Genomic DNA, 27898 nt, shown 5'->3' with positions numbered 1-27898 from the left:
GACAATATCCTTTCATTAGAAGCATACTTATTGTACAAATGTAATGCATATATTTGGGTGGAGGGGGAGGGTGAGAAACCACTTGGGTCACTTCTCTTCGTTATACATACACACTAGTTTGGGTTAGGGCGATAGGCACTCTCCAGATTTGGGGATCGGGTAGTTTTAAGCCTGGATGGTAGGGAAGCAGTGTGGCCGGTGTTAGGGTATATCTTTTTATTGTTAAGGGTCTAGGTCACATAAGGGATAGAATTAGGAAGGTAAAGGGAGAAAACATATGGTCTCAGGCACAACATAATCATGACAACCTCAAGTGGGGGATCGTGCTCCAGTACATAGAGCGAAACTCCCCAGACGTGGTCTTGTTACAAGAGACACGCTTAATAAGTAGTACATGCAAAGCACAATCATTGGGGATATAAGCTATTGGTCAATTCCAGGTTCTCTACTGGCTTCAGAGGGGTGGGCATACTTATGCGAACCACTTTCCCCCTGAATGTGACTCGCACCTGGGTAGACACACAAGGATGCTATGCGGCAGTCACAGGGCACTGGGAGGGCAACCAAATCACGATAGTGACAATATACGTCCCTCCTTCCCTACACAAGATAGGCTTTAGAGAGTTGGGCTACGTATTGCTGAGCTTCCCAGTTGGTAGACTCCTGATAAGAGGGGGCTTTAATGCGATTATATCTGGGAGGCTAGATCGACACCCACCTTGCAACTTACAGACCTCGCAGGCACGCTTCTCAGAGTTTCTAGCGGTAATGGGGTTGGTGGATGCGTGGCGAGTTCACCACCCTGAAGAGTGACAATTCATGTTCCACTCTGGCGCCCACGACATTCTCTCCAGGATAGACTATATTCCCACCCCAGCAGACCAAGCAGTGCAATTTAAAGAGATACTCCATTTGGCAAGGGGGATCTCAGATCATTCTCCTGTGAGGGCTCTCTATACCGGAGAGGCAAAACAAATGGGGAGGATAGGGCTTGCCACTCTATGGAGTCTAAAAAAAACACTTGTACTGAAAGGTGTTAAGGAAACTATAGAACTTTACTTCCAGGAAAACAAAGACTCATTGGGGTCTGCCCGGACCCGCTGGGAGGTATTTAAGACAGTGGTTAGGGGACAGGTTATTTCTCTGACCCGCCGGGGTTCGGAAGGAAAAACAGGCAGCACTAGAAGGGCTAGAGAGCAACATTTTGAACAAGAGGGTGAATTAGGCAGGGAAGAGTTGGGAAGTGTCAAACACAGATTGAGCGTTAAAAAGAAAGAATATTTATAAGTCGCATATCTGTGATCATACGTGCTCGCCAATGGGGGTGGGTGGGGGAGTCTGCATACAGATTTGTTGTTCATCTTTGTTTTCGTATTTACAAAATGTACCCAATGATATTGTCGTATTTGTAAAATTGTCAATATCCTGTTGCATCGAAATATATGCCGGGCGTTTGCCCAAGTGGTACTATAACACTTCAATAAAAATGTTTAAAAAAAAAAAAAAAGAATGTAAGAATATTAAGACTTAGTAACTGAGGCTGCAAAGACACCGAACAGAGCTACACAAAACAAGATTAATGAAGTTGGGGACTAGGCAGGAAAACCACTCACCTGGCTCAACAGGCAAGAACAAGCGAAAAGACTGGTGATGGATAGCGGCAGAGTATACCGCATATTATGAACAAATTTACTCAACTACGAATACCTTTATAGAAGGGGAATCAAATGAGTTACACAAGGAATGTCCCTTCCATCCCTAACCACAGAAGATCTAGAGCTATAAGAGGGAGATATAAAGAAGGAAGAAGTAGCACATGCAATCAGAGGACTTAAGTCCAGTAAAGCAGGGGGGGTCTAAAGGCCTTCCAATAGAATTCCGTAAGTTGGCAACAAACACGATAACCCCCGTACCTGTGAGACATGTATGTTGCGAGTCAGGACTGCAGTAAACTTCCTATTGACCAACAACTGTCTACTGTAGTGGTCATCTATAAAAGAAGGCAAATCAAGAAGGATGTACGTTGTTACCACGCGATGTATTACATCGCGGTACATTACAACGCGTCTTTTACAACGCAAGTCGTTACCACGACTTGCACTGTAGGGGTGCTGGACTTAGGAATAGTTAAATTTACTATTCCAACACCAGCCTACGTACAGTAGGGATGGTGTTGGATAGTAAATCTACTATTCCTTATCCTCGAGCGCCCTCCAGCGCAAGTCGTGGTTATGACTTGCGTTGTAAAAGACGTGTCGTAACTGCACTGCGGGGTAACATCCACGTTGTAAAGGATGTTCCCCAATCAAGAAGTAGGTGCTCCTCATACCGCCCCATCTCCTTACTTAACGCTGAAGCTAAAATCCCAGCCAAATTACTTGCCTCACGCTTAATTCAGATAATCTACCCTTCATTACCCTTCCCCAGCCGTGGTCGGTAGGGGAGTACCTGCCGGGGCGGTGACGTGGAGAGGGGGAGGGGCAGGGTGGGGGTTAGTAATGTATGGATAATGGAGGTTTGCAGGTAAGTAAACATTTAAATAAATCAAACGAAATTCGTTTGATTTATTTAAATGTTTACTTACCTGCAAACCTCCATTATCCATACATTACTAACCCCCACCCTCCCCATTCCCCTCTCCCCCTCACAGCCTTTTCACACCGCCTGCTTTTAATTTAGGTAACAATATGAGGTCCCTCGTCTTCAGCTCCCCTTGAATGTACGAAAACTGTTGCCTCAGTACTGCTCTAATGTAATTTAACAAAATGATACGAAGGCGTTTTGTGAGTTAGAAGAGAAAGTACGACATCTGCTGGCTGCATAAGCAAACAACAGCTTTTAAAAACATTCAAAACTAATTATGACAAGCATTTGCAATGCAATAGGTTTCGCATTTGAGAGAGTTAGATCTATTGGTGTTGTAAATGTATATGCTTTTATTTATGCATACTCGTTCCCTTCCCTTGGTGTACTCCTCTGCGCTAAGACAATAAATCTACAGTAGTACACTCTGAAAGTACTCGGTATTAAAAAAAGCTTCACGTGGCTCTCGGGTTCCTTCAACAGGAAAGTATGGGGGTGAGTTGATTTAGAAACAGAGGAAAGCGAGAGGAGGGGGGCAGTGGAATTTAAAAGAACGGCAATCTGGTGGGTTTTAAAAATATAAGATGGGGCGGGGATGAAGTAGAGGGCATGAAAATTATTTTGTTTAAAATGAGTTCCTGCAGGAGTCTGCAGTGGAAAGACACAAGCCACTGGTGGCAGTACTTGGCGCAGGCCAGGCTCCACTGCAGGACAAAGACCACGAGGAAGACAGACGAGAGGAGGAGGCCATGACCAATAGGAATCAAGGAAAGAAGAGTGACATGGGAACAAGACAATGGTAAGTAAAGGTAAGTAATGGGCGGACGCTAAGCCCCTAAATACTTTGGGCCTTATTTATGAAGGCCTTGCGCCACCGATGCGTCACTTTGTCCTATGTTAAAAGTGACGCACCGGCGGCGCAAGGCCTTCATAAATCAGGCCCTTTTTGTTTTTAATGAAAGAGATTTTAGAAGCACAGCGCAAGCGCTGTGCTGTCAACCTAAAAACAAAGCATTCAGCCTTTTCCATCTGTGCACTCAGGATCTGGAATAGTGACCCCTTATCCCTACTTCCTGCCCATGCACTGCTGCAGATTAGGAGAGAGTTGGAAACACACCTATTTAAAGAACACCACATCACAATGCAGAGACAATGCAGCAATCTTCTACCTCTCCTATCACTCATTAACAGTATGCTTGCCTTTGAATCTTTAGAGTGGCTACGTTTGTGTATCACATACAACATAAATGTTTATTTACTGTGAAAAATAGTGATGGCAAGATTAAAATCTGAGTAATGTTTAACTAAGTTTCTTGATACATGTTTAAAGAACTGATACACACTGAAGATGAGAATCCCAAGATCATTGCAAATTATTTCAAACCATGCTTCGTATGCTACACCTTAATCCTTTTGGGCCCATCGTTTTCAAAGGCTTACAAATTAAAAAATGCTAAACTATCCTGCAATGCCTTCTGCTCAATGAAATAAAGCAAAGCCTTAATATTGGCGACAATTACTATCAAAGGTACAGTCATCGTATTTCACTACAACTATGTTTGTCCTATATGTTTTGCATGCCAAGACCGTGTAGACGTATGCACATATAGTGCTTCACGTGTTAAGGTAAGAGTGGATGGAAATGGGTAATATTCACTGCAATGTTGGAGAAAGAGTTGGAAAAATATGAAGAGGCAGGTTGAGGGTCACAGAACTCACAAACTCATATACGTCGATTTTTTTCTCATAAACTACATGTCATTTTCACCAAAACAATAATAATCCATGTATTGTGGGCATGTTGGGTTTCTTCTTGAAAATCACGATTTGTGAAATTGTTGCTGCCTAAAAGTGTAATTTGTTGGGAGTCAGTCATGAGAATGATCTAGGACAAATATATACACAAGACTGTTTCAAAGCTGATCTCTATAAAAGCTATACAGGATCCATTGAGTACAAAATACACTCATGCCTGTCATGAAACAATTCAAAGTCACTATCACGAAATAGCTAGCTTCAGTACGAATTTGAATACAAAATGCTTGTTAATTGCTCGGAACAACACAAAACTCTTGAAAGAAAACTACACAAAGGCATCGGGGCAGATTTATGAGGCCCTTGCGCCGCAATTGCGTCACTTAATTTGACGCAACGGCGATGCAAACAATGCGCCCTATTTACAACGTGACGCATCTAGGAGATGCGTCACGTTGGAAAGCCCTGCCCCATAAGGAGGCGTTCCTGCGCTGTGGGGGCGTTCCTGCGCAGGAACGCCTCCTGAAAGTGGCTGAGTGAAATCTATGAGATTTCACTCAGTCACTTTCTACGTCAATTCCTTACGCCTGCTTGAAGCAGGCGTAAGGGTGACGCACCATGCATTGTAGGGGTGGCCCCTGTGCATTGCAGGAGTCATGTCGCACTTGCGACATGACTCCAGCAATGCGCGGCCCGTACGCCGAGAGATGCGTGACGCATCTTCCATGCCTTGCACCATGGTGCGCTGCATTGTAAATGCGGCGCACCATGGGTGGCGGAGCTGTGGCGCACTGTGGCGCACATTAACTGGCGCATCCCTGGGGATGCGCCAGTTAACATAAATCTGCCCCTTAGTGTATAAAGAAAGAGTCATGAGATATTGAAAGATCAATAATCAGTAAGTATGCAAGCAATACTTCCATTTTAAAAACTTCACAGAGCTGGACTGTTGTCGATGTGGAAGTGCATGTTCAGACACATGGAGCGCCATGTTACCCGAGAAGGCTGAACCATGATGTGTATTGTGCTATGGTGTTCTCCCATACATCTCGTAATAAAACCCACAGTTCTGTTGGTAACTTCCATTCATTCACTTCAGCTTGGCTGCCATCAGTCAATCAATGCTCTGTGGAATATTCCAGATAAGTTGACTGGGGTGAGTGCTTGCAATGTTCAACACTCTGTCCATCATCCTCTTTGGTTTTGCTTTGTTCGCCCTAGGTTGGCAGGGTATGCCCAGACGTGGGTCCCTTGCTCACTTTGCCACTGGATTCAAGCTAGCCTGGCTGATGACGGCTGATTAGCTTGAAACCGGTCCCAGGATACTTGTTTCCGGTCCAGGAAAGACATGGCTTGGCAGTTTGGGCTGGACTGTTCCCATGAGGCACAGGGTCAGACTGATTTGCATAAGGCCATGTCTGAACTGGGGTGGCAGAGTCAACTAAAGAATGATGATGGATTAAACCCAGATCAGTTGACTGGGGGTGAGTGCTTGCAATGTTCAACACTCAGTCCATCATCCCCTTTGGTTTTTTTTTGTTCGCCCTAAGTTGGCAGGGTATGCCCAGACGTGGGTCCCTTGCTCACTTTGCCACTGGATTCAAGCTAGCCTGGCTGATGACAGTTGATTAGCCAGAAACCAGTCCCAGGATGCTTGTTTTCGGTCCAGGGAAGACATGGCTTGGCAGTTCGGGCTGGACTGTTCCCATGAGGCACAGGTCAAACTGATTTGCACATGGCCATGTCTGAACTGGGGTGGCGGAGTGAGCTAAAGAATTATGATGGATTAAACCCAGATCAGTTGACTTGGGGTGAGTGCTTGCAATGTTCAACACTCCCTCCATCATTCCCTTCGGTTTTGCTGTGGAATATTCCAAGCCTTCTAGGCCTCACCCTCTGTTGTATAGCATTTTAGGACCCTAGTGTAATTTTCCGATTCATGTCCTTATATAGGTATAAATCACCATATCCTTTTATAGGCATAGGAATCATAACCATATTTAGACATAGCTCATGCAGTCCAAATATGGCATGGCTACTTTCACTAGTTCCGAAAATCCACAACGATTTCTTGGAAACTCGGCTTCAGCAGCTAGAGACTTCCCCTTGTTTGAATATTGATTTGTCCGAGAACTCATGGAGTTTTCAAAGAACTGAGACTCTTTGATGATGTTATTATGTCCACCTTTACGTCAAACTCAGCACCTTCAAGGTATAAATATGCCCACACTTGCCATAGCAAACACACAGTGCTTTGGAGCAGTTCGACTATCTACTTGCCCGACGCATCCTGCTACAGCAATAGGCCGAAGAAAGCCGACCCTCCAGCAGACGCACTAAGAGAGACGCTGTCTTTTCTCTGTCCGAGAAATCCAGCTCCAGTGTTTCCAAGCTACCCTTGCAGGTTGTTGGGAAATCGAGTCGTGAGACTGACCTCCTTCATTCTAAACCAAGGTACGGAGCTGATTAGACCCTAAGAGAAATCTTGGATAGATTCTTGGCAAAGGAATACAAAACTTGTGCTACACCACTCTTAGTTCTTCCCTCGTACTAGACTTAGGTTAGGTACATCGGGTTAGGCGTATTTTAGAAGCACCAGTTGAGTACTTTTTAGCTTTTGTTATTTATGTATATATTTACTTATGGTCTAGGAACCATACAATGCTTTTACATTATTATTTTATAATACTCTTCTTACTGTACGCATTATACTTTGCAACCAGTATCACGATTAAAGCAGTTCATTTCTTCTGCTTGAGAAAAAAGACTGTTCAATAAATACTTTTATTGACAACGCCTGTCTCTCTATTTCTCTGCATCTCTGGTGAAACGAAGCATGCATGGATGACTGAGTAAAATATCTATCTATTGTTTCCACGACTCTGAAGATCCGTTTTATCTTGGGAAAACAAAGTTGTCATGTTTATGCGGTTGTCAGAAACTAATTCCCTTCTTGTGAATTCGAGAAAGTTTCTAGTGGCCTCTGACCTAGCTGGCACTCACAATTAAGTTTAATATATTCGATAGAGACCTAGTAGACATAAATCCTACGTCACATCTATAGGATATATTGTTCCAATGTGCAGAGTCTATTGGGAATATAGGAACTACACTACACTGCAGTGCAGCAACCTAGCTCAAGGAAACGATGAAAGGGAGAGGTGGCAGCACTAGAGAAAGGGCACAATGGCGCTGGAGGCAAGGTCCTGCAGATGTGTGGCAGGGTAGTGGGAACATCAGTCCATGACAGGGATTGAGGCTGCACTGGGACAAGCAAAGAGTGAAGCAGTTTCTAACCCAGAATAAGAATTCTAGGTATAGACCTACAGTAGTCGCAAAGCAGCAGATGTATAGAGCTAAGTGCTGCTGCACAGCTAATTGTTTTTGGTCAACAGGTAGATGCCCCCGCCCATCTCCAGGCATGTTTCAGCAGTGTGGCAGCAGGCTGATAGAAACTGAGAAGAACACATCAGAATCTGGGTTGAAAGAAAGTGAAAGGAAAGCTTTAATCAATGAAGAGCGTGATTATCTTGGCATTTACCCGCCTTCTCCATCGAGAGTGTCAGGCGTGAGTTCACTTACATTACATGACATCAGTCAGCTGTTAACATCCTGGTGCTGGTTGGACTAAAACTATCTTCTAACAGTATCACAAGCTTAATCTAACAACATCCTTCTACAAAACTAACTAAAGAAATTAAACTACTCACTGTAACCATGAAAAAACCTAAGAATGAGAAATGGCTTACAACATGAATTCATCACAACAAATATACTTTATTGCAAGAACAAAATAAAACCAACATCAAAAATAAAGAATGTGGTCACCACTGTCTGTGGATATACAGTAACTCCGATTTCCTCAATTTCCCAATCAAAGTAACTAACGTTGACACCTTAGGATCAACCAGTTCACTGACTAAGTATCAATTTTAATACTGATGGATAAATCACAGATGCAGAATCTGTTGACAAGAAAAGCAGTGGCAGTTCTCATAAAAATTTGCTGACTGACTCATGCTTTCTTACATGTGCAACACGCGGGAACTCGCGTACACCACTCACATTAATATGGGCTCCCACCAGGAGAACGCATCATTCTCAAAGTTACCACTCGTGAAGCGTGACCTCCAACTATTGATACATTGAAACTCCGTAGATGGTTAACAGACCATCTCTAAGGGGTTTTCTTTTCCAAAATGGCTGCGATGCTGCCTGCTTAATTCAAAATACACGAAGGATGACCTCCACACACATGTGTATCTGACACGTAGGCGATAATGCAACATCCACTTGATGGAGCTCCAGTCTAAACCTGAACCTTGCCAATCCTCACAGTCATCCACCGAGTTACCCTGAGGCTCAACGGAAAGCCCTGCATCAAAACTGACTATCATGTCCTCATTTTCTGAGAGGTGATGCTTCTAGGTTGGGATGCCAATCAAATGCGGGCAATCTCGCACTTCAACCTCTCCCTCCAGTCTTGTCTGAAACCGTGTGATTGTGGCTGCTGCCAGCTGTTTGCTGTTGGGTGTGCCACTACTGGTTAGGGACCTGGGCTAATTTAAGCCCAACAGGTCATACAGCAAACCTTCACCGTTGGTCAGCGGATACTCCCCATTTTGGAACACCGAATCTTGGCATCGTGCCCATATACATATAAAATGTCATGGCACAGGAAAAGTTGGTTCTGGGCTTTATGACTTGAATTTATAGGTTTCCAGGAATAGATGAAGGTAACAAAGCATAATTATTACTATCACGGGGAACTCACAGAAAGAACGTGTCATTAAGTAAGAACGTTTCAGAAGAAGAGGATTGCAGTAAAATGCAACTCTCGAATGAGATCATCAGTGGGATTAAATTAGCTCAAACACTCTCAAAAACGTACACACATCTTTGTGACTCAGGTCTGAGCAGATGGCATAGTTTCCATTTGAGGAAGCCATCTTTGGTTTGTTGATTAACAATTACCAGCCAGGAGTAGGTCCCAGGTAGGGTAGGCCATGCTTCATAACAACTTGTCTATAAGGGCCAGGGAGAGGGGACATGTGCGAGCCTACGACTGGAACATGGTGTCAGGTCTGCCAAACTCTAAATGAGGCCCATAGTCTAGAAGCAAAGCAGCTGAAATTGTTGATTGCAGCACCCACATACAGGATGCTCAGCTCAATGCAATCCAGAACTGGTTGGTTTTCAGGCCCTTCCCGTAGTTCTTCTCTACCCTCAGACATTGGTCCAGACCATTTCACAGTTTAGTGCGCTGAAGTCTCAGAATTCTGCCTCCGTGTTTGTGTCAGGGGCAGGTTCTTTGGGTAATAAGATGTGCTGATGCAGCTCTCATGGGCCTGGCATGTAGGGCTGCATCAGTCTTTATAGGTATTTCAGGTCTTAGGCCCAGAAGGACTTGTAGACTACAGGGGCGGCTCTTCCACGTGGGAGGAGGAGCATCGGCCCACTGCTTTCTCGCAGTGCGAGAAACAAAAACATAAATGGTATTTTAAATACCGTTTTATGCTTCTGCTTCTCGCACTGCAAGAAACCAAAACTTTATGCCTGGTTGGGGGCGGGCGGGTGGGCAGGCCCGCAGGAGTCCAGGGGAGGAGTGGCTTGTCCACTCTGAGTGCACTGACTGTTTGTTCGGCCCCAGGGCCAACCAAACCAGTCATAAGCACTCTATATTTTCTCTATGTAGGCTGCATGCAGCCTAAATAGAGCAAATGGCCTCTCAATAGACACCTGTGGGGTCGGTGCCCTAGCCAATCACAACGCTGCCATTGCAGCGTTGTGATTGGCTTAGGGGAGGAGAGGGAGGCTGCCTGCTTCCTGTAAGTGGTCGGCACAAAGAGAGGAAACGTGAGACTGGAGGCGAAGGTTAGTTTAAATGTATTGATTTATTTTTAATTACCCCCACCCCCGCGTGAACCCTTCCCTCACCCGCGAGTCATGTCGGCCGCGACTGGTGGACGATGCAGAGTATTTGATCCTTGAATATATTGGAGCCAGTGTAGAGCTTGCTATGTTGGGTTTTATGGTCCTGTTCTTTTCAGACTTAGAATATGCGTCTGGCGTTGGTGGAGCATCTGCGTTCTGACATTCAGCTTTTTGTGTACCAGGTGGACACTATAGGGCAGTGGTCTGATCTTGCACCAACTGGTGGTCTGGTTAAGGGATTAGAAGAATTCTTTGAAGAAGAGAGAGATGCAGGTTGATTCCCTTTATCACTGAGATAACTTAAGGTTCAAAGGATAGCTCCCAATACCTACTTTCAAAGCAGAGCAAGGTCATACTTCTGGTTTGGGAGGAGGGGGACAATCAAAGCGTGCAATCTCACACTTCAACCTCCCCAGCCACTCTTGTCTGAAACAGTGTGATTGATGCTTCTCTCAGCTATTTGCTGTTGGATGTGCCACTGCTAGTGAGGAACCTAGGCTCATTATAGTCAAACAGGTCATACAGCAAAAGTTCACTGCAGGTCAGCGGATACTCCGAATTTTGGGAAATACATCACTGCTTCAGATTAATCTCACTTACAAAAATAAACCTCTTTTGGACTAGTGACAACCTGGCAGGTTCATATTTTAGTTATTATGATTGAGGGAAACTTGTTTTAATTTCAAATATTAGCGACAGGAGGCGAGTGATGGCTATTTATTGGTAATATTCCATGAATGGTGAGATGGAAAGCGTTTAACACGAATGTTGGGAGAGTACTTACAGTCGGTCAGGCCTCTTCCTACTCGCCGCCATCCTGTTACTCTGCTAAGTAGTCATCTAAATTTGTTTTAGATGTTGGTTTGCAAAGTGTACTAATTATGCCTTTCGCCTAGAGGATTATTTCTCAAAGTAGTCTTAGTCATGGATGGCAGATAACATTGCGACTGGTGTGGTGATCAATTTTCTAGAAAATATCTTCGCTAGAGAAGGCACCTTGTTGGACTTGGTATCTGATAATGGGTGCAGGTGGTTTCAGAGATGTGTTACTCCAGCAGCCGATTGTCAGGGACAGAGGTTGAGCAGGATGGTTGACAACTCAATATTATTAGGTACAAGAGCTGCATTCGAAAGTGGCCTTGTGATCAACAGTTTTTAACTAATTCTGCTATGCCTCATTTATGCACATCTGTTGGCAAATTTTAGTTACTGCATGGGAGGGAACCAACTTTGGGATTATGCAGAGTTATGTTGAAAAGGATATAAATAAGAAGAAACATATTTAAAATAGACAGGGAGGAATACACATTGATTTGTGAATGATAAGAATGTGTACATGTTTGTGGTATAAAAGTGGGTGATTTTTTGTGGCGCTCGATGGTAGAGTGTAGACTCTGGAATGCATCAATATTCAATAAGGAATGCTGTGTACTGTATTAGATGTGAGTGAACCTGATTGTTTTGATTTTGATGAAGGGGACCCTTGGCTTAGGTTCCACAAAAGCGGTAGATGTAGTGATGGTGAACGTGAAGCAACAAGAGAAGTTTGTTTTGGATTCAGATTTGGGACATGCAGAAAGTAGTGTATTATGAGAATTCAGTGTTATTCCAACAGGTCTAGGGGGAAGATGTTTATATTTAGGGATTAAGTCATGCAAAGATGTGGGAATTTGTTTGTATATTAGGTATTATCTGTGATGGCTGTATTATCAAAAGGAGGAAGGCGTGCAGCAGGCTGCTTCATCTAGTGTATGTTGTTTTCATGACTGCTACATTGGTTGTCCAAATTCTGGTACCTCTTTGCCTGCTCATTCTAAAAAATCATGTCTATGCTTGGAATCTCTGCATTGCAGTTTTATTCTATGTTGCTGATGGTGTTGGTGGCAGCTGCATGTGGGCTGGTATACTACCGGCTTTCAATATACTTCTGTCTATTACACCTTATGTCTGCTTAATAATTATACAACTTAAAAGGTAGTAAATCTTGAGTCAATATTTATATTTTCTTCAAGCATCACCTCTAAGATGTGGAACTGTCTTGTTCCTGGTCTGTAGTGTACCTCACCATCTCTCGGAAAGATCTCAGTATAGTTTGCTTTAAGTCCAAATGCATGATCCAACCCAACATTTTGTAAGAACAACATTAACAATAAGAAAGAGATCCAACATAATGGTCTATCATCACAGGTCATTGTAACCAACCACAGCCAATCACCTCCCATCATATTATCAAAGAGGTGTAAAAAATGATATCAAAGTCTGGACAAAATTGAAAATAATGGATAAGAGGTCACTCGCGGTTGCTCACATGGTCGCACTGCAGCCATGTCTATTGCATGCTCTTCGCCTTGCACAGGTTGTCTTAGGCATAGACTCTTCACACAATAACATTTATGACTTCCTTCTCCCATAATCCTTCTTGCAGGTTATTCATTTAGGGTTCAGACTTCCCGACTAGTATCTGCTCTATACCCTTGCCACTTCTGCTGATGTCTCTCTCTAAATTAAACATAAGTATATGTGGATCAATGTGAAGATGGTTGGAGCTTTGAATGCCATATAGGACACAGAAGCCTCCGATGACTGGTCGCTGGACCTCTGTTGGAATGGGTAGCCTTGGAGGGGTGTGCATCATCAGCTTTGTTGCTTGAGGTCAGTAGGATATAGCAAGATGCCTCTTCAGGAGTTTGTATGACTTAGGATCTTCAGGCTAGAGTAGACACAGACAGGGGCCTGCAAAAGACAAGATGAAACAAGACCTTACTGCAAAAAATACCATGTAGAATGCAGGAATACCTTTTCATGCAGTGGTTAAGCAGTGTCAGACATGTTCAAGGCATGTGCGGCTGGCATGTGCGGCTGTAGATACATATGCCCTGCGTACTCCTGCGATATAGTGTTGGGCCAGGTTGTGTGCAAGTTGTTTTTCTTTGAAGAAATCTTTTGAGTCACGAGATATTGTGACTCCTCATCTTGTTGGTAATGCTCATGGGCATTGACTCCATTGTTAAAAAGTTATCTTTCCGCCGTTAGGTTCGGACATATGCTCCAGCTCAACACCATCGGTGCTCTTCTTGGACTTCACAGTTCCTCTCCTTCCGTCGGTATTTATTTCCGTTCGCGTTCCTTGAATTACCACCTCGACTTCTGGGCTCCATCCCTCCGAGCGACTCTCCGGTTGTCCTCGGTCTCTTGTGCTGCCTTGCCCTTCAGGGCCCGTCTCACGTCGTCCGCTTTTCTACAATGCCTCGACTGTGATGGAACAGTCACCCTTCAGATACTGTCCTCGCTGTCATGCAAAATACTCCTGGACCAATCCCCACCTCTACCTGTGTATTTTCATCCTTGTTATCGGATTAGCCCTGAGTTAAGGGACTCCACACTTGTCCGCGGCTTGTGCAGGTAAGAGCGGTGGGGACAGGTGAGGGGGGATTTTGACAGACGAGGAAAAATGTAATATTTATTTAATTATCCCTTGTGGTCGTCTGGCGAATCCTCCCTTACACTACCCCACTGTTGCGGGGATTCTGCTCATGCACAGAACTATGCACAGGAAACCAGGACCTCAGTGAATTGTGGTGTACCAAAAGCTCACCTCCGTACCCAGAACCCCTATCCGACTAGCATCAGTGTTCCTTTAGCTCTCCATCCTATAACGAAGCTACCAATGATTAGACAACCCATAACATGCGACTTAGGGTACTCTCAGGAATGGTGGGAATCAAGAACACTCTTTTGTTTTTATTCTCATACCAGTCCACAACGTGAGTAATCAGAGACATGGAAAAGTTAAAATGTTTATTTTAAACAAAGTGGTCTAAGATGCTATATTTTGGCTAACATAAGCAGGCATATGATTAGAAATAAGACAATCAAGATTGTTACAATTCCATAAAACACAAAGGGAGAAATCATGTTACAATGATAGTGAAACAGGTCATATAGCGCCTTATGAACCAGCCTCCCCTGCTAGGAACTAGGTTTTATAATAATAGACGGTCTCTTAGGCTTGAATGGGGAACCCCATACCTCAAAGATCAGTAGAGGTGAATCAAAGCTCTCTGTCACTGGAAAGAGTTTATCTCCAAGTGCCCAAATCATGCATGCAGTGCGATATTAAAGGCACTAGAATTTCAGTTGTTTGCAGCTGTGTGCGTATTGTGTCTAGAGCATGAGCCAATCAACCTGAATAACAGCATACATTGTTATTATGATCTTGAAGGCTTCTTCACGCAGTGTACAGTCTAGGGTCGTGGTATAAGTCTAGGGATGTGAAAAACAGACCGTTCTCATGCGAGGAAAATCAAGCAGTTTAACTTACAACAGTTACATGTAGTGTTGTGTGCAAAAGCTGTAAAGTGGCAAAATGGTGTTTAAACTTCTAATAAGCTCATGCTAACATAGCAATGTGTACAGGCAGGGCCCTGCCTTCACTACACCACTGCTCTTACATGCACGAGCCGCTGCTGTCCACACTGCATGCCCCTTGTCCTTTCCATAGTGATCTGAGCATAGCTTTTGCTTGTGTGCTATGAAAGTGCCCTGCTGCACAACCTTAGATCTACCAACCTGCTGTGTATCCTCTCAAATTACCTTCCTCCCACTGGCCTAGAATGTCCTGCCACACCTCTGACATAGTCCTCCTAGCTCCACTGAGAACCCCTGCACTCCGACAGCATCCCTGGAGCACTCACTTTAATTGATAGTTCATTGCAGGTACCTGACCACCTTTTCTTCGTGCCTTTGCCAATACATTTTTGGAATGGAGTCTTGAGATGTCCCTACGTATTTCTTTGGCCTGAAATGTGACTTTTCCACATGGCCTCTTATTGGCCCTCCTTTCTAAGCTGTATTACATGTGGTTGTCGTGCTCAGTGCTCTGTAACCCTAGGATCCTGTGTTCTAGAGAGTGTACTGCCCTGCACTTTGGAATATGTAATAGAAATTAGTGTTGTACAACAGCAAACACCTTTACAACTAAACAAATGCATTTTCCCAACTCCATGTGTGTTCATTACCAGTTTACCTTCTATTTCAGAAGTAATTTTCATGCATTAGGTCTAAATAGTTTATATACACTGTAGTGATTTGTTAGACAAAATAAGTGACCTCATGAAAAAGTGTGCACATTTTTAAGTCCGATGAGGTCATTCACAGCTTGTAAATGAACAATTTGGTAAACCCAAAATTACATGATGTGACCCCAAATAGGGGTCTTTTTACGCTCAGAAGACCTTGAAGTTAGGAAGTTGTACTCAAACAAAAGATGTCTAGTATATAGTCATTGTGGTTTAATCTTTAAATAGATTAATAGATCTTGATGTCCGTTATAGTACCTTTGTGTACGTAGTGGTAACAAACGATACATATCGCAGAAAACTATTTCTGTTTCCAAGTTAAGGCTTCTGTTGTACAATATAATGATCACCCCAATACGTCATCAACTCTCCATCACAATTTACGCCAAGTCCTTCCAATACGTAAATGAATGTGTGGATATTAGAGTCCCAAATCCAAACGAATAAATTGTGGTTTCCTTTTCCAGCAGAGGTGATCTGAAGCCTTTCCTACCCACCGTGGCGGATTTCTTGGTGCTGTCGAAGATCCGTAGCGCCTTAGGCTTCGAACAATGTGAGAAGCACTTTTCCGGGGCTGCTCCACTTGCCGTGGAGACACAGGAATTCTTCCTGGGGCTCAACATCACTCTGTATGAAGCATATGGAATGAGCGAGACCACAGGCCCACACTGCATGTCCGGCCCCCTGGTTTCCAGACTCCGAAGGTAAGTCACAGATCTAAGGAAGGTGATTGAACAAGCATCAACATCCCAAAATAGTGATTCTTATTGGTCCCAGATGATTCTGTTCAATTTTATTCTTACTGGTAATTTGTGGTGAGCAAATATCAGCCCTAGCCAGAGGGTGCCGTGCCGCTACTCAATAGAGTCTTCTAAACCAGAAGTTTATATCTCTGCAGAAGTGAAAAAGGATAACAGTTACAAGTTGAAGGTTTCCAACTTTTTTCCAAAAATTGAAAAGTTAGTTGTTTACCGGAGCCCCAACAGTGGAAGGATCTCTTGCCCTACCTAGCATGCTTAATAACAGGGGACGGCAAAGATAATACGCCAAGCAGAGAATTACTTTAGAACTACTGCCTAAATTTGCTACTCAGAAAAAAATGGCTTTAAACCTACCTACATCCCTATCCCTTTTCAGAGGCTACTAACTACCTAACTTGACACTTAATTATGAGTTTTACCTACCCTCCAAAATCCTAGATTTTACACAACTCTGAGCTTAATCATGACCAGTACTCTCATGTACACAATTTTCCTATGGAGATCTCATTACCTACACCTCAATCTTCTATGACTTCTTACCCCTGGGCGGCTTCTCCGCTATGACAGAGAAGCATCGCCCAGTCCCACCCCCCCTGCCCCCTCCGCCAGCAGCTGCAAAACTTGAAAAATAAAACGATAATAAAGCACATTTATTATTGTTTTATTTTTCTCCTACCATGGAGTCTTGGAGGAGGGGCAAGGGGATGACTGGCACTGAGGGGGAGTGGTGGGCACTGTTATCAGTGCGCATGATGTTTTGGCCGGCCGTCTCAGGTCGCCAAAACTGTCATGAGCACTGAAGCTCTCTCCAACCAAGCTGCATTGCCGGGTCGGAGAGAGCACACACAGGCTCCCAGTCTAACAGAACAACAAGGGCAGAACCACACGTTCAGGAACACTACAAGCATAACCGTGCTTGCCTGAACAACGCATCTGCCTTAACCACACATATTCTTGGTTAAGGCAGATAGCACTCTAGTGTTAGGGATGGGCGGTGAACCAACGGAACAAGAATCTCCGGACATGGACAGGTAAGGGAGGCTGGATTTGGGGTGGATATTTTTTAGGGGTATTGGTTGCTTTTAGCGGTCAAGGTGTGGGGGGTTGTGGTGGCAGGTTTTTAGGGCTCAGGGTGGGGGGACAGATAGTTTTAAGGGCTGGGATTTGGGGAGAGTTTTTAGGAGTGGGGTGATTTTAGGGCCTGGCCTGGGGGATGGGGTAGGTTTTTTAAATTGGGGCAGAGATTTAGTCCTCGGACAGTGGAAGGGATTGGGGTAGATTTGGAAAGGGAAAGGTTTTTAGGGCTCAGGGTAGGGGGAGGGGGTCTGGGTATGTTTAGTGACAGCAGGGTAGTTATATGGTAAGAGACAAGGTTTTAGGCCGTAGGGGAAAGGGTAGTTTTAAGGATAGGGCAGGTTTAGGCCTCAGGGCTGGAGGATAAGGTAGGAGGTTCGAATTTTAGGGCAGAGGGGGCAGGGGTTGGGGTAGTAGATGGTAAGAGACATGGGTTTAGGCCTCAGGGCAGGGGAGGGGAATGGGGAGTTTTAAAAGCAGGGCAGGTCTAGGCATCGTGGCGGGGGCATGGGAGAGGGTTCGCATTTAGTGTTTAGGGCAGAGGAGGCGGGGTTGTAATAGTGGTGAACTTTAACCACGCATTCTTCTTATCATTCTTGCCTTTACAACAAAAATGCGTGGTTAAGACGCACTTGTTGTTGGGATGCTTGGTAGAGGCACACGTGGTTTAACCATGCGTGCCTCTGTTATACAACCAGAAAAAAGATATTGTATTCGGCTGACTACTTTTTGTTGAATAGACTGTAGATGGTCAAGAAAGCAGGCACGTCCACTGGCCCTCTCCTATCCTACCATTGACTATCTATAGTCAGTTCAGCAGGAAGAACTGAGCGAATAGAATACTTGTTTTAGACCCTTTCCTTTGGTAAACAATATTGGCATCTACCTGTAGCTCTAGTCACATTGGCTCATCAAATCAATTCAGTGGAAGCATTTGCTTGTTCCAAATGCCAGCACTCAGAAAGGCACTCCCTTTTTTTTGGCCATTTTTAGGTAGCGCGAAGCCAACCTGAAGGTATTGGAGTGCTATACTCGAGCACAAGTTACATTACACAAGGACACCTCAGATTTGTTCTTTAAGCACGGTGAGATTAAATGATTTGCCCAGAATCACAGGATGTTGAGCCAACGTTGAGACTCAAACCTGCTTGCACAGTTCCAATGTCACCAGCTTGGACCGCAATGTCACATCTCCCCCAATGTTACCTCACAAAGTGAGCTTGAGTGGATATTTTTAATACTTCCATCACCCACTTAACCCACCATATCCTTAGAGGGTGACCTCCTTTGCATCCATATCTCTTCTTGCCTTTGTCTCCCTCTCTTTAAATTTTAGATGGTAATATTAAATTACCTTTGGGCTGCCCTTTGACATTACTCATTGTAATCCTTTCACGGTTCCAACAGGATTTAGGAGACATGTTTATCCAACAGGGGTTCATTCTTGCCTTCTGAAGTGTGAAGAGAAGGAGATGAGAAGGACTGCGGATGTCAAAGAAGAGAGGTGGGGTATCTGATGTAGTTGTCCATCTTTCGCGATGACTGACTATCCATGTTGGAAGTGTTCTGGCCATAAGACAGATATTGAAATTGTATTGGAGAAATGCTGCTCCAAATCACAGTCAATATTGTGACTTGGAAAAAAACATTCATAATAAATGCACAGCCCACACATGGCCATTCTGATACAACGCAGTTAACCCAAAACTATCAATATTCAACTAGGATGCGTGGTAGAGAAAAAAGGGCAAACCAAAGAAAACATTTATTAGCTAAAGGGCTGACATGATCATTGGCATGATGTTAAAGAACAGAGCATATTGTAAGCATCTATTCCCCGAGTAGTACCTGGAGGTTACCCACCTCTTTGTCAGGTTTTATTTGTGGTAAATCAATGCGAGTTAAGCCATTCAACTGGAAGATAATGTCATGCTAGAAAAGATATGTGATTCGAGTGTTTCCGGACGCCTTTCTAGTGCATGTTCTTCAACATGGGGTGGGGATTATTTGCAAGAATAGGTGCACACAGTGCTGCCTCCCAGCTCCATTGAACAATATGGTAGCTGTCCCAATTAGACACTTCATGAAAGAGGCCACACCCACCTCCTGGAGGCTCAGAAGTAACCTGATTTGATTTTAATGCCACTGCCTTTCTTAATGTTTCTTACAGTGTTGGGAAACCAGTGCCTGGATGTAAAGTGAAACTAGACAATGCAGATGCTGATGGAAATGGAGAATTCTGTTTCTGGGGAAGGACAGTATTCATGGGATATTTAAACATGGAAGATAAAACAAAAGAGCTTTTTGACGAAGGTGGGTGGCTGCACTCCGGAGACCTGGGCACATTGGACAAGGACGGCTTCCTCTACATGACTGGCCGGATCAAAGGTAAGGGGTAAAGATTCACTGCTGCCTCACATTGTGTCATGTCAGCATATTTCACATAAAGATGAGTTTTGAAGAAAATAGACTTACACCCGTGGAAAATAACAACATATAATTGTCTGTTTCTACTATCTGATTCTACCAAATTATCACATCCACCAACATATTTTAAATTCAAATATTCCGGATATAGTTTCATGGTTAGCCTGACTACATACGATTTTTTCAGTTCTTGCCGAGTAGTCAATCTTTCAATTCTTTTTTATTTTAGGTTATATTATATTTTCAAATAAGGAAATAGGTGAGCGGCCAGATGTCTGCATCGTAGTCAGTCAGTGTCAGGCTCCTCCTCTATCTCTTCGGAACTGTGCTGAATGACCCAAGCCTTCCCCTGCAAAACCACCCCAATGGCTGAGTTAAATTACAGACCATCAAGACAATACCACCGGGGAGGGAAAGGAAGGGGAACAGCGGGGAAGGAGATCTGGAATGACAAAGGAACAGGCTGTTAGAAGAAGACCCCCCGGTACCCGCTGCTTAACTCTCCTTTACACAAACATATAACGCACTTGTATAACCCTTCCTTCGTACCTGAGGAAGTAAATGATAGGGACTAAATGCGAGGAGAGGAGACTTGAGGCGGTACCAGGGATTCTGTTTCACTGCGTAATAAACAGAGGAATTATGCATGAATACCAGGGTTGTGAAAGACCAAAGCAATCCTCCATTCACATCTGAACACACCGTTACAAAACAGCTCACCTATCAGCACAGGATCCCTTACTTTAGATACCCCTCGCTCGGTTCTCCTGCATGTGAACAAAGCAAAAACAAAGTTGTGGAACAAAACAAAAGACAGCAAACAAGGTTAATTCCTTCTTAACGTTGTTTGCCAACAGGAAATGTTTTTCTAGTCCCTGAATAACACGTGTTGCTCCTCCCAGAAGTCAAATGTCTCCAAAAGCAGAAATATGGCATGCAACACTGTTCATGGATGATCGGTACAATAATTGTCTAGTTCCCCCTCTCAGCCGAGAGAGAGCGAATTACTGTAACACACGCAACTAGCGAGGTCACAGTCGAAGTTTCAAGCACCCCTCTAGAAGGTCCGTGTACACACGTTGAGGGCGTGTTCAACTGAGCAATAAATCTTCAACAAGAAACAAACACCATCCGAGAGCCACCAGACAAGCTTACCGCACCGTCTTCTCCGGAATGTAGCTGAATTATCGGCGCTGCCGTAGAAGCCGGAAATGTCTTTATTTCCGGGTGCGCGCCAAACCGCGTCATCCTTGCGCCGAGAAACTCGGCATGCCGGGAGATGTAGTCCTGACTCCGGCCGTCTCGAGCCTCCATGCAGATCGGCGTCTTTCCGCACACAGGTAAACGGGGGGGGGGGTGATTCGAGTTCTGACAGTACATCCCCCCTCACAAGAACCCCCAACCTACATGGGCCGGTCCGGAAAGGCCTTGTGGAACCTGGCCACCAACCGGGGGGCATGCACAGCCCCAGCAGGCTCCCACGAGTTCTCCTCCAGACCGTAACCCTTCCAGGAAAGCAAATAGTGCAAGCGCCCCCTCACCCTCTTGGAGTCCAGCACCCGCCGCACCTCATATTCCCGGTCATGTTGCACCCAAAGGGGTACAGGTAATCTGCGACGCGGGCAATGAGATGGTTTCAAAAGGGAGACGTGAAACACCGGATGGATCCGGAAATGGGACGGCAAGCGCAATCGCATCGCCACCGGATTGATGTGTTTCACAACCCTGTAAGGTCCAATGAACCTCGGATTAAATACACTGTACCTCTTGAACCGAATGTGTTTCGTGGACAGCCATACCAGATCACTACTTTTATACACTGGGTTCGGCCTACGATGTTTATCAGCCTGCAATTTGTATTTAGCTTTGGCCCGAACCAGGTTGCTGCGAGCGTCAAGTAGAACTTTACGTAATCCCAACAATCTCTCCTTGACATTAGGAAGTGTATTGCAAGTACTAGGTAGCAGCAGCGGTGTAAACCTGGGATGATGCCCATAGGTGCAAAAGAAAGGAGTAAGCTGTGTGGAAGAATGTTGGGAATTATTATAGGCGATCTCCGCCACCCACAACCAGTCCACCCAAGCATCCGAGTTCTCCTGAACGTAACAACGTAAGTACTGCTTTAGGGTTTGGTTCAGCCTCTCGGTTTGCCCATCAGTTTGCGGGTGAAAACTGGTGGACAAAGAGGACACTATGTGCAACTGCGCACACCAGGTCTTCCAGAAACGGGCCGTAAACTGGGCCCCTCTGTCGGACACTATGTCGCGAGGGAGACCGTGAAGCCTTACAACGTGGACCAAAAGAAGGTGAGCCAACTGACCAGCTGTAGGGACCTGCTTACACGCCACGAAGTGACCCATCTTGGTGAGGAAATCCACAACAACGATGATGGCAGTGTTACCCTGATCTCTGGGGAGACCGACTATGAAGTCCACCGAAAACCTCTCCCAAGGTCGTTCAGGGGTGGGCAGAGGCTGGAGCAGACCTTGTGGTTGTTGTCGATTCGATTTCATCTGTGCGCATGTCGTACACTCTCTCACCCACCTCTGTACGTCAGGTCGCACCGAAGGCCACCAAAACTGTCTTGTCACCTTTTCAAGCGTCTTCACGTATCCCATGTGCCCTGCACAGGGGGAGTCATGACACCAGGAGTACACAAGTTTCCTCAACAGGGTCGTCGGCACAAGAACTTGGTTTCCTCTCATGGGTACTCCAAGTTTCATCCTCCATTCAGGATGATGCCATATCCATGTCCTCCAGACACACGTTTGTACACCGTTTCTCACTCCCGTGAGGAAGTTTCGGGTCTGAGTGGCACCAACCACTCGAGAAGGAGTGATTATCGCTCGGTCAGGGGTCAAGGAATGCAAGGTCGGGTATTCCTGGCGGGTCAATGCGTCCGCTTTTTTGTTGTTCGAGCCTGGTCTGAAGGTGACAATAAACCTGAACTCTTCAAAGAACAACATCCAACGCAGCTGACGTGGTGTTAGATGCCTTGCGTCCCGCATGAACTGTAGATTCCGATGATCGGTATACAAAGTGACCGAATGCTTCGCACCCAACAACCAATGTCGCCATTCCATGAATGCATCTCTAATGGCCAACAATTCTTTCTCGGCGATTGTATAATTGCATTCAGCCGTACTCAGTTTCCGGGACATGAAAGCGATAGGGTGCAATACCCCGGTGTCTTCCTTCCGTTGAGACAATACTGCCCCTAGCGCGACTTCCGAGGCATCCGCCTCTACCACAAACGGTGAATCAGGGTTGGCATGAATCAATGTTGGTGCCGTGGAGAAGGATTTCTTCAACTGGTCGAATGACCGCTGCGCTTCATGATCCCAAACGAAGGGGACGTTCTTCCTCGTAAGGTGAGTTAATGGGGTTACTAGTCCAGAGAAATCGCGGATGAATCTCCTGTAGAAATTCGCAAACCCCAACAGGCATTGGATATCCTTGATGTTGCATGGCCGTGGCCAGTCTGTAATAGCCTTGACCTTACGTTCAGCCATCACCTGTCCCGAAGGGGTAAGCATCACTCCTAGGAATTCCACGGTGGTAACGTGAAACTCACATTTCGTGATCTTACAGTATAGATGATGTGACAATAGAGCTCCCAACACCTGTTTGACGTGTGTTCTGTGGTCGTCCATGGAATCCGAGTAGATCAGGATGTCGTCAATGTATACGACAACATGACAGTCCACATATTCTCGCAACACCTCATTTATGAAATATTGGAACGCGGCCGGGGCGTTGCATAATCCGTAGGGCATTACGAGATACTCGTAAAGCCCATACGGCATCTTGAATGCAGTCTTCCACTCGTCGCCGTGCCGTATTCGAACAAGGTGGTATGCCCCTCTTAGATCAAGCTTGGTATATACGGCGGCCGATCGCACTTGTTCCAACAGGACCGGTATCAAAGGCAACGGGTATTGGTTTTTTACCGTGATGGTATTCAAGGCTCTATAGTCAATACAGCATCTTTTCTCGCCGTTGGCTTTTGGAACAAAAAAACAGCGGAGAAGCCGCTGAGGATCTAGAAGGCCGGATATATCCAAGTGCCAGATACTTGTCAAGGTAGGCCCGTAGGATCTCGTTTTCAGGCAGGGTAAGCGCGTATATCCTGCCATTGGGCACTGCAGAGCCGGGTATTAAATCGATCCGACAATCATATGGTCGATGAGGGGGAAGTGCTTCGGCCTTCGCATCGCTGAACACCTCCTCATAAGCTTTATAACAAGACGGAAGAGAGACCTCTTTCTCTGCGGCAGTGGCCGCATGTAGAACCGAAGCCAACGCTCTTGAAGGATACGTCTTTTCTTGATTGCAGTTGTCTGCACAGAAGACGGATCGAAAAAACACCTCACCGGAGGACCAATGGATCTGGGGTTCATGTTTCTTCAACCACAGGAGTCCCAATATGACCCCATATTGAGGCGCCTCTATGATGTTGAAGGAGATTTCCTCATGATGTATTCCTTTGTAGGACAACACGTATGCCGGAGTATGATACAGGATGGGTCCCGCATTCAGTTCTTTACCATCTACGGCATACACCATTTCCGGGTGTTCTTTGGCGATCAACAGCGCCCCTAGACGCTCGGCTTCAGCAAAATCCATGAAACACCCGGTGGCACCCGAATCGATCATAGCTGATGTGTTTTTCTTTTGATGCGATTATCATAGACATACGTAGGAACAAATGTGTCTTCTCAGAGTCTTTGTCTGGGGTAATAGAAGGGATGGCTATTCTGCTTGATGGTTCCCCTTCGCTCACCTTCAAGCTTTGTAGTTTTCTGGCTCCGTTGCAGTAGCACCTGCTGCCACGGGTCCCCCCTTATTCCTGCCTGGTTTGGGTTTCACCGGACATTCCCTCAGGAAATGTCCCTTTTTCCCACAATAGAGGCAAAGACCCTGCTTCCGACGATAGTTCTTCTCACTCAGCGTTAAAGAGGCACGAACAGCTCCGATGTCCATCGCCTCTGGCGCCGGGGTAGACTTTTCCCCATGTCCTGAATGTTCATACGGTAAAACGGGTTTTTCTTTCGCCCTATGATCCCCTTTCCGTTCTTTCATCCGGTGATCCAGACGTAAGGTAAGGTCGATGAGTGCAGAGCAAGTACGTGGCTGTGGATTGATTTGAGCCAAAACATCTTTAAGGTCGTCGTTCAGGCCCTGATAAAAGAGTGCTGATTGTTTGTCTTCAGGCCACTCCGTTTCGGCTACCAGACGGCAGAAATTATTCAGATACGTCACCAAATCTGAACCGCCCTGTCTCAACTTAAGCAGGTCCCTCTCAGCCGAGAATGTCTCTGCTCTCCTATCAAAGGTCTTTTCAAAAGCAGCACGAAAGTCGTCCCATGCATATAGTAATGGGTCGTCCCTTCGGACAACCAGAACCGCCCATTGGGCAGCCTCACCCCCTAAATGGGAAATCAGAAACGCTACCCTTGCTTGATTCGTGGCAAACATCTTAGGTTTGCACATGAAGTGCAACAATACTTGCGTTAAGAACACCTGTACTTTACTATTTTCACCGTAAAATCTTTCGGGTGGAGCTAAGGGTATTTGAGCGGGCATCTCAATGGTTACTGTGGTTGATGGAGCAGGGTTACCCCCTCCCGTGGCCTGAGGTGATAGGGTTCTGTCCATTCGGGCTTTTAATTGAGCGTTTTCTGCCCTAGCAGCCGCCACCTCTCTATTGGACGCTGCAAGCTCAGCTTGAACCTGCACCAGGGCGGCCATCACATCGTCCAATGTGGTCATAGTGTCTTCCAGCACAGTCGAGAAGAGAGAATTTACGTGGGCCGATAATTCTGTCAGGCTCCTCCTCTATCTCTTCGGAACTGTGCTGAATGACCCAAGCCTTCCCCTGCAGAACCACCCCAATGGCTGAGTTAAATTACCGACCATCAAGACAATACCACTGGGGAGGGAAAGGAAGAGGAACAGCGGGGAAGGAGATCTGGAATGACAAAGGAATAGGTTGTTAGAAGAAGACCCCCCGGTACCCGCTGTTTAACTCTCCTTTACACGAACATATAACGCACTTGTATAACCCTTCCTTCGTACCTGAGGAAGTAAATGATAGGGACTAAATGCGAGGAGAGGAGACTTGAGGCGGTACCAGGGATTCTGTTTCACTGCGTAATAAACAGAGGAATTATGCATGAATACCAGGGTTGTGAAAGACCAAAGCAATCCTCCATTCACATCTGAACACACCGTTACAAAACAGCTCACCTATCAGCACAGGATCCCTTACTTTAGATACCCCTCGCTCGGTTCTCCTGCATGTGAACAAAGCAAAAACAAAGTTGTGGAACAAAACAAAAGACAGCAAACAAGGTTAATTCCTTCTTAACGTTGTTTGCCAACAGGAAATGTCTTTTTTTCCGGGTGCGCGCCAAACCGCGTCATCCTTGCGCCGAGAAACTCGGCATGCCGGGAGATGTAGTCCTGACTCCGGCCATCTCGAGCCTCCATGCAGATCGGCGTCTTTCCGCACACAGGTAAACGGGTGGGGGGGTGGGGGGGGGGGGGTGATTCGAGTTCTGACAGTCAGGGCGCGAGCACACAGGAGCTGATGGTCCTCTGACTACATGTTGAGGCCTCTTTCTCAGGGGTGGATCCCCCATTATAGTGGAGGAACATCGCTCCACTGAAATGCCGCCAATAGTGATGAACTTCGTTCATTACCATTTTATTTTTCGTCGCCCCGTCCAGCACGGAGTATTAGTTTAGGCTGGGCGAGGTCTGCTGATTGGCAGCAGGGAGAAGGGTGAGCTGCTTTTGCACTTGTTTAAAGTGCATATGTCTCTTTGGCCGGCCTTCTTGCGACGATCAGTCACTCATGTGCACTTTAAACCTCTCCAACCCAGTAATCTTAAGACAGCTGGGTTTGAGAAACCAAAAGTCTACAGTGCTCTTGTGAGCGCTGACAGAGGCCGTGCCCACCAATTCTGGTGCTGCTCTGACACTGGTTAACAGTACGAGGGCAGCACCAGGATTGGTTGAGAGAGTTAGCTGGGGCCCTGGAGTCACGAGGGAAGAAGTACATTTCAAGATTATTTACTTAACTTTTTTATTTTATGAAACCACCAATCCACCACCCATTTGCCTGGCCCTCCACCTTCCGAAGTTGGAAGCCGCCACTGCTGCAAGATTTAACATCCTAGCCTGCTTGCAGGACAGGTCTTCTATTCCACCAAGCATTTTCCTAAGTGGCTGGAGCCCTTGGAGGTCGGTTTAAAGGGTCAGGCGAGGCGCTCCTGGTGCCTTTGTCACTTCTTTCAGCAGAATTGCTACAGGCACAGGAGTCTTCCAGAGAGAAAAAGAAAGAGAGAGGGGGTAAGGCTGAGAGAAATTAATCAGACAGGGAGAAGAGTGTGAGGAGAGAAGAGAGAGAGAATGGATGGATGGATGGAAAGAGAGAGATTGATCGAGCAGATGATGGAAGCGGGCTGGTTTGATCATCTTTGCCAGGGCTGCTTTGGTTCCCCAGTCCAGCCCTGTTAGCCTTGAGCCATGAGATTGTAGCCCTGACTCTGCAGTGGGTGTCCAGTTCCTCGCTAATAAAATAAAAACACATTACCTTCACCTCCCTCTGCCTCGTTCCAGTTCTCACTATTGAGATTTTACTTTCCCAAATCAGAACAGGAAACAAAAAACAGGAGATGCCAACTAACCCCACCCACCATATCTGGTAGCTATAAAGACTAGCTTTTGTTACTTGTAGTGATAATGGAACGGGAGGAGGGAATGCTGCAGTGCGAAGTAGGGCTAGTGCTTCTAATATGACACACTTAGTCCCCCTGAGAAACGCGAACAAAACGAGAAAAAGAAAAAAAGAAATAAAGAAAAACAGACTCCCCACCACAATATAACGAAGAGTTCGGACAAACGTAAGTCCTGTGGCATTCTTAATCATCGTGACAGGTAGCTGTTTGTACAAATATAGATAACAGAGATAAAAAGTGTTTTTTACCGGCAGAACCACCGATAATCCGGGAGTTGTAAGCAAGATAGATCCAACTCACAGCTTACAAAGGTAATATAAAGCGCAAACGGCTTTAAATACAGAACTGATGCAAATGTAAGGTCCCATTCTAAAAAGTATCTCCCCCTGATTTTTATAGGCACCCAACTAACAAAAGCCCTGAAGAAAAGCCTGGTGAACAAGACACAGGCTTGGAAACGCGTCGGTTTGTTCATACTTTGTTTGTTCATTTCAGCATATGAACATTTAATGCGCTAAGGGCTACTAACTGAATGTTTTGA

General features: G+C 45.5%; 1 protein-coding gene across 6 annotated transcripts in view; it reads left to right on the top strand.

The window, feature by feature from the left end:
* The window catches only part of ACSBG1 (acyl-CoA synthetase bubblegum family member 1), a 722575-nt gene that overhangs the window by 652032 nt on the left and 42645 nt on the right, over window positions 1-27898 (top strand). For 5 of the 6 annotated variants that reach the window (XM_078685209.1, XM_078685211.1, XM_078685213.1 and 2 more), the window contains 2 exons: window positions 15818-16054; window positions 19356-19573. In XM_078685209.1, the coding sequence (XP_078541335.1) occupies window positions 15818-16054; window positions 19356-19573 (455 nt within the window). The remainder of the gene's footprint in view (window positions 1-15817; window positions 16055-19355; window positions 19574-27898) is intronic. The other variant, XM_078685207.1, reaches the window with a different exon arrangement.

Source organism: Lissotriton helveticus, chromosome 3_2 (assembly GCF_964261635.1).
Source record: "Lissotriton helveticus chromosome 3_2, aLisHel1.1, whole genome shotgun sequence".
NCBI classification, from domain to species: Eukaryota; Metazoa; Chordata; class Amphibia; order Caudata; family Salamandridae; genus Lissotriton; species Lissotriton helveticus.
The sequence above is the reverse complement of the archived record's forward strand: the minus strand, read 5'-3'. Positions and strand labels throughout refer to the sequence as shown.